The sequence below is a fragment of the Electrophorus electricus genome, chromosome 1 (genome assembly GCF_013358815.1).
Source record: "Electrophorus electricus isolate fEleEle1 chromosome 1, fEleEle1.pri, whole genome shotgun sequence".
Taxonomy (NCBI): Eukaryota; Metazoa; Chordata; class Actinopteri; order Gymnotiformes; family Gymnotidae; genus Electrophorus; species Electrophorus electricus.
Genome location: NC_049535.1, coordinates 16,982,518 through 16,999,432, shown reverse-complemented (window position 1 = coordinate 16,999,432; position 16,915 = coordinate 16,982,518). Strand labels below are relative to the sequence as shown.

The window sequence follows — 16,915 nt, the reverse complement described above, 5'->3', positions numbered from 1 at the left end:
TCAGCACCTCCCTGCACACGTTCAACACTCCTCCTCTTATCTGTTTACCTCCACTCGTCCTCCCCACCCCCCACCACCCACCCCCCCCCCCCCTCATTAGGGAGCCTTTACTAAGCCAAGCTTCCCCTCCCTGTGTGTGTGTGAGATCAACTCCGCAGCAGTGTAGGGCAGTCGGCTCATAAACCGTCACACTCACCCCACACCCCATACGCCGCTTTACAAGAGCAGAGGCTTGTCCAGCGCTCGCTGTCCATATAGAGCACCGCCTCTATATACGGTTTAATAAGTGTGAGTGCAGAATTACGCCGCGTGCGCTCTCCGCCGCACCCCAGAACGCGACGGTTATGAGATTGATGACTGGAGGTGAAAGAGGAGGAAGTCAGCTCACGAAAAAGGAGTTATGGGTAGGAGTGCTTAGTCAAAGTGGCATCTTACAACAGTACGAAGAATTGTTTGTTTTTAGTGCACAAAGGCTGACTAGCTCTGCAGGAAGTGGAGTCACGTTACGTGAGAAACACAAAATGATTTGAGACTTTTTTCCTTATTCAAACCCATCTGTCCTACATCCATACCTCAGAGTGCAAGACTCACAATGCTAAGATCAGAAAGAGCCATCATGTATCAACATGTATATGACAAGAACAGAACAAAAAGTGTGTCAGTTAACTAACTGCTTTTAATGTTCTCTTGGCTGGGCCCTGTGTGTGTGTGTGTGTGTGTGTGTGTGTGTGTGTGTGTGTGTGTGTGTGTGTGTACACTTACCACATTGCATGCATGTATGTAGGTGGCAACCTGGGGCTGCTTACTGGAGTACAGTTATATGACCTCATAATCCTCTCAGCCAATAGGAAGTTACGAAAGAGGCTCGCCACCAGCAGATCCTGACGGAAGAGCTTTTGGAAAAGGTCTGGCAAGTGCAGGAAGGAGAAAGTGATAGAGAGAGAGAGAGAGAGAGAGAGAGAGAGAGAGAACTGATTTACCACTTTAAGCCCCACCACACACACACACCACACACACACACACACACACACACACACACACACACACCCTGTAGAGCACCACCTTTGGTGCATGGTTGAACAAACGCCGCTCACAGTTTGTAGTCATGTGACCTGTTTGCTCATGTGACTTTGTTGACCATGTCATGCCTTCAACGTTTCAGTTGCACTCTCGTGAGGGGCTTGTCCGTTAATGAATACGGTGCGCTCACAGACAGCTGTGAGGTTTTGCCAAAGTTTCAGCGTCTCGTGTTCTGTTCCATAAAATTGTGGGACTGGCTGCTGGTGAACAAATGTCCCGCCAGCTCATAACCACACCGATACATTACTGCAGACACTCACAAATAATTATATCGACTCAATTATTAACAGTAATAGCACTGAGGTTGTGTGATCATGCCCCTCTATAAGGTTTTAGAATTGTCTGAGCGCGTGTGTACATGTGTGCAGAGGATTAAAATCCTGAGTGGTTTTCACTAGGCAGATTTCTGATGCAGTGTTTAATTAACTGCAAACAGATGAGGACTTGCTGGCAAAATCACACCCTTAACACACATCTTCTCCCCTCTATTACCCTCCCCTCCCCAGTTACCCTCACTCCTACCCTGTGTCTGAGGACATGCCTGAGTCACACTTTAACCACTTCTCCCTTCACTTATTGTAACAATGGCATGACCTCTGACCTCTGGGCAGGACATTCCACGCGATGGTGTCTGTGATGGCCGTGAAGATCCAGTTGAGCTCTCCTAACGGAGTTCTCCTGTCGTTCAGCCTCCCGGGAATCCTGACCACACACACACACACACACACACCACAATGACCACACACACTTAAGCCTATGGGAGAATCAGTCATACCTATATAAACCAGAGGGAATTTAGTAGAGTATGTCTTTTCTAAGCCATGGTTTCCGTACTTCCCCTCACCGGTCCCTGCTCCCCTCCACAGTGCATCGTGCGGGCTGTGTGCAGAGATAACATCCGCACGCCGGCAGGAGGAAATCTAAATCTAATTCAGTAGGAGCTCTGGCATCACTTAGTTTAACCTTTACGACTGAAAGTGGAAGATGAGAGCTCGGGACAGTAAAGCGGATCGGGTTTACTCGGGAATCCGAGAGGAATTCTCAGGGAGTTTGGGAGCCTGGGTTACTTCCGCTGGCGGTTTGAGGAGGGGCCGTGCTTTCATAAGCGAGCTGCTTCCCTACACAGAGACTGACGCACCAGCCCACGCAAATCAACTCCACCAGGCTTCATAAAGACCATTTACGGGCAAAGAATGAAACATCGGCGTCAGCTGCTGGCAAAAGACTCATATCCTGCTACTTCTGAACACCTAGGATTCCCAAGCATTTCGGGGGAATTCCCAAAGGGCTCCACAATGGCATCTGTGCGTCCGTCTGGAAATCCCAAGACGGACGTTAGTTTGGTCGGGCCCGGCTTCACTTTTCGCGACGAACGTCAGCAGGCAGCTTTAGAGATGCGAGTGGGAAGACCAGCACGCTGTGGAAGAGAGGGGGGTGGAGAGAGACAAATCAAAGAAAGCGAAAGGCAAAGAACAGAAGTGAGGCACGGGGGAAGACGAAAAAAGAGAGAGAGAGATACCGAGATGAAGAGAGACAGAGAGGGAGGGAATCATGTAGCCTTGAAGTCTTTTCTGACAGTTTCTTCCAGCTATGAAGTGGGTTCCGACAAGTATCTGTGCCAAAGCCAATGTCACGATTCCCAGAATCCTTTGTTTGGCCACCATGGCTAAGCTGTGGGCCAGGACCGGACGGACGCCTGTTTCGAAGCGCCGGGATCTGAACCCTTGCTGACGTCACCACTCACACCCCACACACCGGCACTGTTGTTCACTGAGTGGGCGGCGAGGTTTGGGACGGTGCCCGGGAAAAGGTGCGGCCAGCGGGGGAGGGGACAGAGTCCCAGCCCTGCATTCTGGAATGCCGTCTCTGCGCGACAGGGGTGTCCCGGAGATGACAGATGAAGTGCAGGGCATCCCCACTGCACGGCCCCAAGCACTGTGTGTGTGTGTGTGTGTGTGTGTGTGCGTGTGTGTGTGTGTGTGAGTGTGTGAGTGTGAGTGAGAGAAGGAGGGAAAGAAGGAAAGAAAGAAAAAGAAAAAAGAGCGAGAGACTGACAGCAAACACATGCAAACTGCAAGGGTGCGCATGAGACGTAACACCTGAACACAAATACATGAGGAGGGTGTTTTATTTAAAATATAGTCCTGCCACCGAAGTTCACCTGAACTGAATTGAGAGGTAGAGATAGCAAACAAAGAGAGAATATTGTACAATAAACCTGAACTGAATTAAGAGGGGGGAAGAAACACACAGAGAGAGAGAGAGAGTGAGGTGAATACAGCGCACTTTAATCCTCACACTTTGGAGTCACAGTTGAAAGTTGACAACATGAGCAGATGGACAGAGAAGGATAGAGAGAGCGGAGGAGGAACGCGATATATACGGAAAGAGAAGCTAAGGGGGAGGCAGCCACAAACAGAGATGGCGGAGAGAGATGAGAGAGAGGAACGGGAGAAAGAAAAAGAGAGAACGAGAGAGAAGGAAGAGTGATTCTTGTCTGTAGTTTGGTCAAGGGCAGAAGTAAAAGATCAAAGTGGTAACGGAGGACTGACGGCTCATCGCTCAGGGTTTGCAATTCCCACCTCTGCGGGTGGAGGTGACATTGGCTCTCCTTTGGCTTCTCTGGAGGCGTCGCTAACAAGCGGGACGCAGGGACCGCTACAGTAACGCGGAGTGATAACACTTCACACCAGTGAAAAGCCGCGGCAGGTCATTGCCCGTAACTCAGTGCCGCCGAGAGGCAGTAAGAATCCAGAAAGACTCCGCAGGTGCCGTTTTTAGGCTCCGCCCCTCGACTACAGCGCCTGCGGACCTTGAAATGTCATATCCATGATGCAGAGATGAAGGATGACGGTAGGGATGCTGTTGGAATGACCTGGAGTCTGCCTTTAGAGAGAATGCTGCCTCTCGGAAGCAAACGGAATGCAGGGAGACAGGGGAAGGAAGTGGGAAAACGGGGGAACATCGGAATGTATATACAGCTGTGCAAACGTTTGGGATTTAGGATGCTACGACCATGAAGGGCACGCACACACGCACACATCGTTCCTCATAGTGGCACCTAAGACAATGAAGACTGCTTCGTGTATATCCATTACTGCATGTGTGCTCGTGTGTGTCTCAGAGAGAGCGAAATAAAGCTTCATCAGTGCTCTCATACACACGAGTCTTTGTGTGTGTAACAGGTGTCTGTAGCAGTCTGGCAGCAGTAGCTCTTGGTCATGTGATATTCAGTTTGTGAGTAAGTGAGCTCCAGCTGCCCAGAAATCTGGAGGCAAAATGTCACACACACACACACACACACACACACACACACACACACACACACACACACACACACACACACACACCCTGCCAGTACTGACCATCACACTTTAGGGGAGCAATAAGAATTACCAGAAGGCCGGTCTAATTGGGAACTACAAACACTAATACAGATTTAAAATTTAACACAAAGATTTAAATTCCTCCATGACAGTCACGTTGTAACAGACCAGAGCAGGCCATCACATTTACAGCTGTAAGTACTACAGCTGAGCCTCTCCCTCTCTCTCTCCCTCTATTTCCCTCTCTTACCCCATCAAATGTTCTCTCTCAATCTTCTCATTCTCCCCCCCCCACCATGTAGAACTGTTTCAGAGGATGTATGTGGAAATCATGGCATTTTTTTACCCAGTCTTTAGCTTCTGGTATGGGCGGGGCTTTGGGAAAGAGTAACGCTGTCTCCACCCTCTGGGAGCACCGCGACTCCCATCTAACCCTAGCTCGGACCCAGCGCTTACGAGGACTCAGGTGTGTAGGAGCGCCGTGGACCTGCAGTCCAAACGTACTAATAAACACGCAGTTAGCCATCTTCTCATGTGGAAGTCGTTCCAGCTACATTGCAAAAGTCCGAGTCATTCTTGCTATGCTTCTCTCCTGGGCTTCTGCCTTACGATATACAGAACAGATACTACATGCATTAAACAAACAAACCAGAAGCAAGTAAGTAACGTAACATTGTGTTTGTGTCCCAAAGTCAATGAGGCTGGGAGGCCTCTGTGGGTTGGTGTGTTTATCTGTCGTCTCTGTTACTAACTACACAGAGCCCAGGCTGAAGACCAGTGCTAAGAGAAGATCCAGAAATGCAAATATCATCTCAGCTCTTTAATTAATCAGTACATTGCCCTGCAATGCCTCGGTGTGTGATTATTAGGAGAGCAAAATGTCATGTGGCCTGCACATGCAGCCTTGTGTAACCCGCGAGTCTTAAAAGAAACCGTGTACTTCCCATCAGCTCCATAACTAACCAACACGGTGGTCTGTGATCCTTGTTACGTGATCACACCTGTAAAAGACGGTGTGAGGTAAACAGCGTTTTGGAGACGGGGTGGATAATTAATGTGGGGTGAGGAACAGGAGCGACGGTCTCTGAGTGCATCTTCTGTCACTTCCTTTTGGAAAGTGAGCTCGTCATAACAGGTGTGAGGGGCCGTTCCTAAGGGCCCCGGATGCAAGCCAGGCAGATCGGGACTTGCTGGGGTGACGCCGACTGACTGTGATGGGGTTGTGTGTGTCAGGGGTTTCATGGCTCGTGGGTCTCCCTGCAGGACAGAGCGACGGACCTCGGTGGGTCGAAACCGAGCGAAGTGATTCTCAGGATTTTAATATGACCGATCATTCGCTGAAAGATTCGTTTTGCCAAACGCTGTCGCGCATGCACGCGTACACACACACGCGTGTACACACTTATTTTTCTCACAAATGAAACGAATGGAGACATCAGTTCTCCACTCAGAAGGAGGGAGAGCGAAAGAGCAAAAATGTCGATATCAACTCGCTAACAAACTCGCCGGCCGCTGTCGTATGACCTTAAAGGATGGGTGACAAACGACAAAACTTCAGGCGATAAACGCATCAACTGCAGACTGCTGGGTATCAATGTTGCAATTGTCCTTACATCACATATCTTCTTGCATATTTTTATCAAGTGCTTCGTCTTGGGGGTGGGGGTGTGTGTCCTGTAGTAGGAAAGGCGTGTCATGTAGCAATGGCCATTAGTTTCTAAGGCAAGACTGAACAGAATACAAAATATGCTCACTCTATTATGCTGTGTTAAGGACATTCTTAAAACAACCAACAACAACAACAAACAAACAAACAGAACTTGTCCAAGAGTCAAAGTTGTGACATTATGAGGTCTGTTTGAAGCACTAAGAACTCATGTGAAATCCGGCGTAAGCTGTCCTTGACTCAGCGGGAGAGGGGGGGCTCGAGGACTTGTTCCGGTGGGCACATGCGTTCAGGAGAGCAGGTGAAGGTGCGCTATCGTCACGGTGATGAGACTGGAGAGTCTTCACCTGCCCGGTCTCCATGGAAACAAGGATAGCAAGGACCAAGGCAAGACTTGAGAAGCACTGCTTTCCTCAGTCTCTTTTACACACACACACACACACACACACACACACACACACACACGCGCGCACGCTTGCTTCTAGGGCAGAGATCTGGGGTGCAGTGACTCTTCAGTCCAACAGCCATTAATGAAAGTGCCAAAACAGGATGTTTTTGTACAAACAAACACCACCTGTCTTAGTGCGTGAGCAACTGCACACAAAAGTTTACCCAGGTCAACCACTGGGGTGGCGGCGAGTGGGATTACCATCGATCAGGGATGAAAATGGCCTCCTGGAGGAACTCCGGTCCATTCCGTAATGCGCTTGGAGCTCAAATCAAGCCCAGCGCAGTTCTGAGCGTCGTTAAACGCGCTCACCGTGCAGAACCGCGTCGGCAACGCTCTGCAGTCGGCTATAACTGCCTGGCTACATGCACTCGGGAAGTCGCATCCAAATAGGCGGCAGGGGTCGTGACCCTGGAGTGTCAGCGGCACCCAAGAGGGAGTCTTTGTATGCACGATCCTATGTCAACCCACCCTACACATCTGTGTGTGTGTGCGCACGCGTGCGTGCTTGCCTCCAGGAAGACAGGCTGAGCTGTGCCATAAACTGCAGCCGAGCCTGCGTCCCGTTTCAAGGGGATCAGAGACTCTAAACACGGAGGCACTTCAGTCAGCTGGACTCCGCAATCTATGATTCATCACGGCCTCTTCACTAAATCCCACCCATCTCAACACAGCCACAGCTTGGTGAAAGGAGGAGGAGGGGGGGGGGGGGAAAAGAGAGAGAGAGAGAGAGAGAGAGAGAGAGAGAGAGAGAGAGAGAGAGAGAGAGAGAGAGAGAAGGGCTTTATCAGAAAGAAGAGGGTTTATAGCTGTCAGGTTTGGCTTTGAACAATGACAGAGTGTAACACGGGTGAAGGGAAAGAACCATGCCCAAAGATAGAGAAGGGTGAGAGAGAGGGTGAGAGAGAGAGAGAGAGAGAGAGAGGGTGCAGCAGAGGGTGAGAGAGGGGGTGAGAGTGAAAAAGAATTCCTACTTTTCAATCAGGTCCAATGTCACCCCTGGCACGAGCTTGGCACTTTTCTGCATACAAAACCTGGAGAGAGAGAGAGAGAGAGAGAGAGAGAGAGTGAGTGTTCAATGAAACAACTCACCCTCATACCCACACACCCAGTGAGAAAAGAGTGCACAGAGATGTGGGTATTACAAAAATAAAACAAACCCCCCCCAAACAAAACAGCAGAGCACCTGTCAGGGATGTGTGTGTGTGTGAGATGTGCTAGCAGGAACCTCTGTGAATGCTCAGGGCAAACTGGCATTATTTACACTGACAGGGTCGCATTGGCATTCACAGCAAATGATAAGGAAAACAAAACACACACACGCACACAAACTGCATGGAAACAGAAGCAGCGGGCCCTGCAGAGATTTGACAGTTGGTTAATTAAGTTGTATTAGCATTGGGTGTCAGTATTTGGGCTCGTGTTGATATAACATTTGAAGGGCAAGCCAGTATATCACAATATAGTCAGTAATGTGTATATACATACACACAGCCAGCCGAGTGGGGTTTCTGGTAACAGATCTGAGAGGGAGATCTTGGTGGGAAGATAAAGGTGATGTTTTTAGAAAGAAAGAAAACCAAAAAATAATTTCAACTCATCCCTCATGCAAATCACAAACAAACACACACACACACACACACCGGGTACATGACCAAACACACACACACACACACACACATACAGTCATCCACCCTTCTCTGAGCACACCCACCCTTCCACACACGTTGGCTCTCCCCTGCGCGTCAGATGGTCTATCCCACAGTGGTATTCAGCACCACGGACAGGGCCTCCAGCAGAAACATGCTACCGAGTCTGTGTGCTGCTGTCAAACACCAGCGTCGTAGAGTTTCGTTAAAATACATCACCTCATCTCTCCATCACTCTATCCTCGCCTGTCTAGCTTTTTAGAACAGCACGCTCAGAAAAACGCCATCACTTTGGCTCGTACTGTATACCAGGGATCCTCCACCTGTTCCCTGGTGCGTGATTTCGCTTTGTCCCGCCCGTCATCCCGCGCCACGCTTCGAGCCACACACCAGAATTTAAAGTTCCCTCGTATGCCGTGTGTGCAGCCCTGCTGGAGAACGGCACTGACAGAAATTACAGACAGAGATGCAGCGTGGAAGCGACCAAGCAGAACGCCCTGTAGTCGGGCAATCTTAGGAGCGCGACACAAATGACAGAAACGTGTAGCGGTATGACGTAACCCGTGTCTGGCCTTTTGCATTGTAAGCAGCGGGATCTGGCTGAGAGGGAGCCTGTTACAGGGGATTTAAAAGATGCTAAAGATCGTAGCGCAGCTGGCTAACTTTGAAGGAGCTGGAATGGGCATCAGGCCCATGCCGCCACCTCCGCTCAGGACACACACGGCTCTCGCACGCCAGGGTCCACACACAGCACCGGGGTATGAGGTCACAAGCTGGAGGGAAGCCAGAAATGGAACTGGAAGCAGAGTCGGGGCCCGGGACCGAGGGGGTGGGTGGGGCGTAGACTAAATCTGGAACAGGAGCCGGAGGAGGCGGATTCTCCACCCTCTACAACCTGGCCTGCAATTTGGTGGGTGGGGGGTGTATAGAGCAGAGGAAGGTAAATGGCAGATTTTAGGATAAAGGCAAGGGGGCGGAGGTGCATAGAAAAGAGATGATATGGGGAGAAAGAGAGTGAGATGGAGAGTGGGAGGGAGAGAGAGGCAAAGAATGAAGAGAGAGAGAGAGAGAACAGAAAAGAAAGTGCGAGGGAGAAAAAGAATGCGAGTGAGAGGCAGGGAGAGAGATGGTTTCCCCCCCCCCCGACACGCCCCCATTAAGGAGGAAACCTCCCTCACTGTGAGAATAAATGAATCCAGCGTGTGTACAGAAGAGCAGCGCACTGGAGCTCAGACAGCCGGGGTTGCCCGCAACAAAACCCGCCTCGCCACAAGGACCTCGGCTGGTGCTTCAAAGGCACAAAGAGGCGTCTGCAACGTTAGCCTGCGCTAAACCTCAAGTCTCGGGGGGAGCGCGGAAAAGTAATTAACGCCGACGCCCCGCGACAAAGGACTTGTTTGCGCGTCTGGCATTAGGCCGAACTTGATTTTGTTCTTCTATTGACTCTGAAGGCTTGTGAAGAGAGAGAAGGGCATTGAGAGAGGACAGGGAGACAGGACACGCAAGACGTGCAGACGTTCAAGGACAGGCTCGGCGCAGGGAAGCAGGATCAAAGAAACACTCTGATGTTCTTCCGGGGGAGCCTGAAAAGAAGTGATGGGGGGGGGGGGAGAAACACAGCCGTGACTTGACTCCGCCCTCTTCCTGACGTGAACAGTGACTCCGCCCCCTCTCTGAGCCAAACGGTAGCCTTGATTAGTTCACCGGGGAAGGCAAAACCAAGCCACGAGCAACTTCTGAAGCTTAATTTGTGACGAAGTGCTAACCTTCCTGTTTGCTTTTATCACACAGACGTGTTTGCTAGTGCAACGGTGTCTGCCCAGATAACAAAAGCGGCACCTACCAGGGTTGCAAAAAAGAAACCAGCTTTATTAAAGAAATAAATAAAACAAAACAAAACAAAACAAACAAACAAACAAACAAACAAACCCTCATCCCCTTCCTAATAGCACCCAGAGGCACTGCTGGCACTCTCCAGAAGATTACACAACTCAAACAATAAAACAGCTCTGCCGCATGGGGCCGGCCAAAAAAATGACACATCGGAATGTGAGGGGTGGTGGGGGTGTGTGTGTGTGTGTGTGTGTGTGTGTGTGTGTGTGTGTGTGTGTGTGTGTGTAAAAAAGCTAAGCGCTCTGTCGTTTTACAGTCCATCTGGACATCTCCGATATTCTCCTTCTTTCTCAGACTATCTTTTCCAGGCGAACTATTAATCGGTAAATTCTGGAGACAGTTTGCGATGCACGGAGTAAATATCGGAGGTATGAATGACGCTTAAATGAGACGTAGACATGTCCTTCTCTCCCGGCCATCTCTTAAACCGCGCCACTCCTCTGTGTCTCTCTGCCCTGCTCTAAAATCATCCCCTTTCACACGATAAATGAGGTATTCTCTCAGTGGCAGGGCATATACTTCAATTCATCTCCAATCCCACTATGCAGGACCCCCAGGAGGGACAGAGAGCGAGGGCGGAGAGAGAATGTGGACATATCCCCCCATTACTGTATATAATCTCTGATCATAACTCACCTGTAGACTCCTGCGTGCAGCTACGCCTGAAGGTCGCACGCCCACACTGAGCCATAAAACACTCAACTCTTTTGATCAGTGGTCATGTGCACACACACGCACATGCTCTCTAGAAGTTTGACCTCAGAGAAGGTGACCTACATGCTGCAATGCCAACTCATGTAACCAGAAATTCACTATAGCGTGTGAGTGTGTTTGAGAGAGAGAGAGAGAGAGAGAGAGAGAGAGAGAGAGAGAGAGTGGGAGGGAGGGGTGGAGAGTTACTGGTGGGAACCGGGAGTGATACTGGGCGTCCTCTCTATGGGCGTGTGCCCGGGCCTGAGCTCGCTCTCTCTCTCTACGCACACGCCTGGAAGGTTCCGGAAGCGCCTCCGCTCCCCGGTGGCGGGTGAGTCGCGCTCCGGAACAGCTTTCACGGGAGCAATTAAGGAAAGTTCTGCTAAAAGCTGGTAGTGGATAAGACCCGCGGGCTTCTCACCGACCTGTTCAGCCCGGTCCTGTTAAGAGCCTCTCGGCCCAGATCCTGCTGAGAGCTTCAGGAAATCACTAAATAATAGTGAAATGCCACACAGTAACCAATCACCACACACACAACACAGGTGCTGTGTGTGTAAGTACAAGAGAATACACATTAGCGTGTATTACATGGGCGCGTGCGTGTTATCGTGTATTACATGGGCGTGTGCGTGTGTCTTACCAGCGCAGGGCGATTTTGATGGGCGTGGTCAGACAGGAGGTGAAGAGGTCGGCAGGGAGGTCAGGGTTCATGGGGAGGAGCTCGCTGGCCTCGCACGCCGCCAGCTGGATGCAGTTCTTCATGGATGGCGGCAGCGGCATCTGCGCCAGCGGGTGGTTGGGGTTGATCGCTGCCACCTAGTGAGCAAACAAGCACGGCGGTCAGGCGTGGAGGGGGCGGGGCCTGGGCCTGCGAGGAAGTCCGGAGAGCCCATCAGTCAGCCAGCCAGGCCTGATCAGCAACTTGTATATCTAAGTGCACAATGGGAAACGACACACACATACACGTACATACACATGCACACGTGCATGTGTCTACGAGAAGCTTTACAGAAATGTGCCAAGTAAGTCAGCCTGGTTAAGAAAACGTCTGCTGCTGCCCCCCCCCCGATCAAATTAACAGGTCAGCGGGGACACCAAAGTCTCCACCTCGTCTCTGCTGTCCCACGCCTGTCCTGCCGCAGAAGACTTTACCTGCAGTGACTCCTACCATCTAACGTCTGCTGCCACAGACCTACTCTGAAATAAATATGGCAATGGTAAATATGGTACACTGAATATTCGAGATGGATTATGCAAAAAAACGTCTGTGGTAATTAACACATTAGCATATTTGCAGACCTGACGAATTAGCATGCCAATCAGAGCAGCCATTCTCTGCTGGGGGATTAGGAGGCGGAGTTTAATTAAGATGAATGTATTGGAGTGTCAATAACTCAAGAGCGCTTATGACAATGAATCACCTTCTCCCACACACACACACACACACACACACCACACACACACACCCACACCCTAAAGCAGCTTGTTTGGGAACCTGTTTTTGCATGTCAAGACTTTATTAAAAATCTTTTAAAAATCCCTAAGTTCACAAGGAGATGCAGACACAGGAATTACTCAAATATCTGTTAAAAGGTTAAAGCAGGGCTCTGAGGCCCAAACCTTGGCACGTACACACACACACACACACACACACACACACACACACACTTAAAAACAGCATGATAAACCAAACAGCTTGTGTGTGTGTGATAGTTACATAAGTGTGGCGTGTGCGCGGGCAGATTTGGTGAGCAGGGTGGAGGTTGGGTGAGGACTCCCCACCCCACAGCTTCCTCCTGAATTAATAATGTCCTTCCGGAAGCTCTCCATGCGCGCTCTCTCTCTCTCTCTCTCTCTCTTCTCCTCTTTCATATCTGTACATCTCCCATTCTCTGGCTCAGTGAAATCATAATGTGGTTCTCTCCCTCTCTCTCTCGATCCACCAGATGCTTTAGGAACCAGAATGACAGCCCACTCCGAGAACGGGTCTCTGACAGAAACACCTCCATTAGAGCTCCGGAACGCCGCCGGGCGGCCTTAAATGGACACGGTTCCGGTCCAAGCACGCCGACTCTGGGCCTGAGTGCCCATGCTGATGGATCTGGTCGGGTGGAAACGTAAATATTAATGAAAACTTTTACGGTTAACCTGAAAAGAATAATGCCACTGAAGACAGAGGGAGGAAGTGCAGGGGGTCGTGACCTCTGATCTGGAAGCACGGCAACAATGAGGAGCACCTCTTTTTCCGAGTCATGTGACCACTCGTGACTGACATTGGAGCAGGAAAGAGAACTATAAGTAAAATGTCCTTTCTGATACAAGACTTAAAGGACACACATACACGCATGCACACACACACACACACACTCACACTCATGCACACAGCAGCTCAATTCAATAGCTGAGCTCTTTTTAAACAGCTATAGCAGAAGACGAGGGTCACTTTCTCTCTTCCTCCCTCCCTCCCTCCGTCTATCTGTCTGTCTGTCATGCCCTTAACTGTTATTGATGAGGAGAGAGGTGCAATCCGGCCTTATCCTCCACTTTCCTCCCTCATTCTCTCCATCACTCTGCGACCCCTGACCCTACGGTTTGGGCTGTCGCCCAGGCTCTCCGTTTCAGTGGATACAAGGGTGTGAGAGAGAGAGAGAGAGAGAGAGAGAGAGAGAGAGAGAGAGAGAGAGAGAGAGAGAGAGAGAGAGAGAGAGAGAGAGAGAGAGAGAAAGCAGATTGAGCAGACAGGGGTGTGACGCTGCTTAGAAATGTTTCATTGAAGTGGTTTGGAACTTGCAGAGCTTGGAAACATGGACCCTCACTCACTCACTCACTCACTCGTGCGCGCGCACGCGCACACACTCGTGCACAATCTGAGTGAATGTAATTTATAGGGCTTTGTTTTAAGGATTTGTTTTAAGTTGTGGTCTGTGTGTAGTGGATCAGCAGCGTGTAATGTTAAATGATAAACATGTGTGGAGTGGGTCAGGAACGTGTTGGGTTGGTGTGTGTGTGGAGAAGTGTGTGATGGGGTGTGTCTCAGTAGGTCATTGGCGTGGTGTTTGATGTGTGTGTGGAGTAGGTCAGTAGTGAGTTACTGCTGTCATGACTGATTTTTGTTTCAGTACAGATGCCATGTCCCGAATTTCAATAGTGATCCTGAAATGGTACCATGGCACAGTGCCACAGGATACCATGGCACAGTGGCACAGGATACCAGACCTTTGTACCTGCAGAATCCATGTTTCCTAAATAGTGACTTTTCTTTGTCAAAATTCAAAATGGGTGATAAATTTATGAGAATAGTTTCTACATAATTTGTGAGATACCAAACCTAGGTGCCATTCTGATGAGACAGATTAGATGCATCATAATCTCAGAAAACGTTATGTCATACTGCAGGCTGAAGTTTCCCAATAAAAGAAAACAAGAATTCCAATGCTGTGTTTATACAGTACATATGAAATATTAAATGGCCAAGGGCCAAATATCTCAGCACAAAATCTCATTTTGAATTTGCTGTAATTATTTTCTGTTGCGTGAAACTTTCTCACTTTCCTGCTTCAAAAAGATGCACTAGGACACTAAAATACGGCAAGCCCGATCGGTCAAAAGGCAAAACTGAGGCGGGCGCGGTTGTTGGGCCTGTTGCTATCTCAGGAGGGGAAACACAGACACGTGAATAAAACTCCCCAGGAGACATTAACCCAGGACCCCATGGAACCATAACCCTGCCTGTTGAGTGCTCAGAACGATGCCTTCAGCTCTCTGCCAGCGTGGACGACGGGGAGGGAACAGGTCGACCAGCACACGCCTGTCTCCGTGTCCTCTGAAACGGTGGGGACGTTTGTCCGACAGACGCCACACACAACGAAAGTGACGTTGCCACGTTCAGCGTGGTGTTTAAAGGGACTGGACAAAGAGCCAGTCAGAGAATAAAGGATTGCAATTTTCCAAACGTTGCGAGAGTATCACGATACTTTTCACCAATATACTTTGCAATACTAGTAGTGAGGGGTTTAGTGTGTGTGTTTAGTGTGTGAAGAGGTCAGTAGTGTGGTGTTGGGTGTGTGTGTGTGTGCACATGTGATCTGTGTATGGAGGTCATTCTCGTAGTGCGTTGTGTGTGGTGATTAGATCAGTACTTTGGTCATGGGTGTGCACGTGCGCGCTTTGGTGTAGGATGTGTATGTGGGTGCGCTTTGGTGTTGGATGTGTGTGTGTGTGCGTGCGCATTACTGACCTCCAGCTCCTGCTCTCTCTGCAGAGCAAACTGTTTGAAGGACTTGACAATGATGCCGGCATTGGAGCAATCATACACAAAGATGGAGGGACTACCCATCCAGGTCTGCAGGTCATAGATGGAGAGAGGGATGTACTGGGTGTAGTTCTGAGAGAGAGAGAGAGAGAGAGAGATCCAGTACATCACAGGTCAGGTCAGTCTGTGAAGCAACACTGACCTTGGACTCTACATACAGAAACCTTCTCGTCATTGTTGTTGTCAATACTGCTTATTTCCAACACAGAGAGCGTTCCATGGGGAAAGGGCGTGTTGAGACGCAGGATATGCTCATCCCTCCATCTTGTCTGTGTGCACTGAGTAGTCTTTGCCTTTCCCATCATCAGGGGTGCCAGGGTGACCAGCGTAGAAGGGGCTGATGTCAGACATTGACCTTGGAGATGGACCCACATGCATGCGGCATCTCCTTACCTGTGAAAAGCCTGTGTCGTGCCTATGAAGAGCCAATGTCGTGCCTATGTCGTGAGCAAGACTATGTTCACGCAGCAGGTAAAAGTAACCCAAATCTTTTTCTTTACACAGGTGTGTAATCACTGTGGCTGGTTGGACAGTAAAAAAACCAACAAACAAACAACAACAAAAAAACCTCACGGAATCTGACATTTTCGGTTTGGATTTGGGACACTCTTACACGTGGTGCTCAAGTCTGAAGGTATTAGATAAACGGTAACACACGCGGGTCCACGTTTGAGCCACGTTGACCTGCGTGAGTACTGGATGACTACGTTTCAGTTTTGGGCCTTTAGGAGTGCGGCAAGCATGAACAGACCTGACTGGAGACCATCTGTCTGCAGTGTGTGTGTATACGTGTACCTTATTGAAGACCCAGATCTCCCCGTTGACGGTGGGCCGGGGGACCCCGTGGCCGTTGTAGTGGAACAGAACGCGCTCCTCCTTGGCGTTGCGGCGCAGCGACGTGCAGAGTTTCTTCACCTCGTCCACCGTGGGGTCCAGACTCTGCTTGTAGCGTGCCTAGTGGGTGGGAGTTGAAGACGCAGGGCTCCGTTAGGGAGAGCAGAAGGCTGGACTGGCCCCGCCACTGACCCAAATCACAACACCATAGCGCACACAGCGTGTGTGTTTGGGTGGGTAAATCAACCTCTGTATCTGTTTGCTAGGCAGTTGTTCATCTGTAAGGAACTCAAGGGTGCTTGTTCTAAACACGAGCCCTCCTTCTCTTCCCTATAGCCGCTCACATTTAGGACAGTCAATGGCGCATTGGTGAAAATAAAAGCCTCTTCCCTTTCTGGGTAAGGAGGTTTGTTTTAAAACTGGTCTGGGTGCTGTGCTTACACCATGTTAATAAGTACAGGAGTAAACAGACCAAGACTCCATTAGTGCTGTTCCTCAGAGAGAGAGAGAGAGAGAGAGAGAGAGAGAGAGAGAGAGAGAGAGAACGAACAAGGAGAGCAAAAAGGACACAGAGATAGAAAAGAAAGGAGAGAGAGAGAGAGAGGCCGGAGGTTGGGCGCTAATGCGTCTGCAGTGAGAGTGTTTTCCAGAAGCACTTAGTGGGGAAATGTGGTTTCCTAAACCAATCGCACATCGGCCCGGCGCTGCCCAGCACAGACGGAGAGAGCCCGGGGTCAACACACACCTCCGGACGGGAATCGATGGAGCCAGTTTACCAGTCACATGACTGAGTTCCTGTCTGTGTTTAACCATTCATGCCATCATCGGTTCGTTCGTTCGTTCGTTCGTTCAGTCGTTTAAGCTGTCATCAACTGGCATGACTGTATGTAGCATAATATACTAAAGTAAGTAGGACATGAGTGGTGAGTTAAACTAAACTATAAAGACGTACACTGAGCGACGCATTAAGAACAGCAACAATAATAAAGAATAAATAAGCCTTCACTTCCTGTC

The 16,915-nt window shown here is 49.8% G+C and overlaps 1 protein-coding gene across 8 annotated transcripts in view; it reads right to left on the bottom strand.

The window, feature by feature from the left end:
- rptor (regulatory associated protein of MTOR, complex 1) overlaps window positions 1–16,915 on the bottom strand; it is a 79,683-nt gene that overhangs the window by 39,845 nt on the left and 22,923 nt on the right. For 7 of the 8 annotated variants that reach the window (XM_035525601.1, XM_035525603.1, XM_035525614.1 and 4 more), the window contains exons 5-10: window positions 15,863–16,021; window positions 14,993–15,139; window positions 11,396–11,571; window positions 7,495–7,554; window positions 1,682–1,782; window positions 763–907 (exon numbers count right to left, since the gene is read on the bottom strand). In XM_035525601.1, coding sequence (XP_035381494.1) covers window positions 763–907; window positions 1,682–1,782; window positions 7,495–7,554; window positions 11,396–11,571; window positions 14,993–15,139; window positions 15,863–16,021 — 788 coding nt within the window. The remainder of the gene's footprint in view (window positions 1–762; window positions 908–1,681; window positions 1,783–7,494; window positions 7,555–11,395; window positions 11,572–14,992; window positions 15,140–15,862; window positions 16,022–16,915) is intronic. The other variant, XM_035525628.1, reaches the window with a different exon arrangement.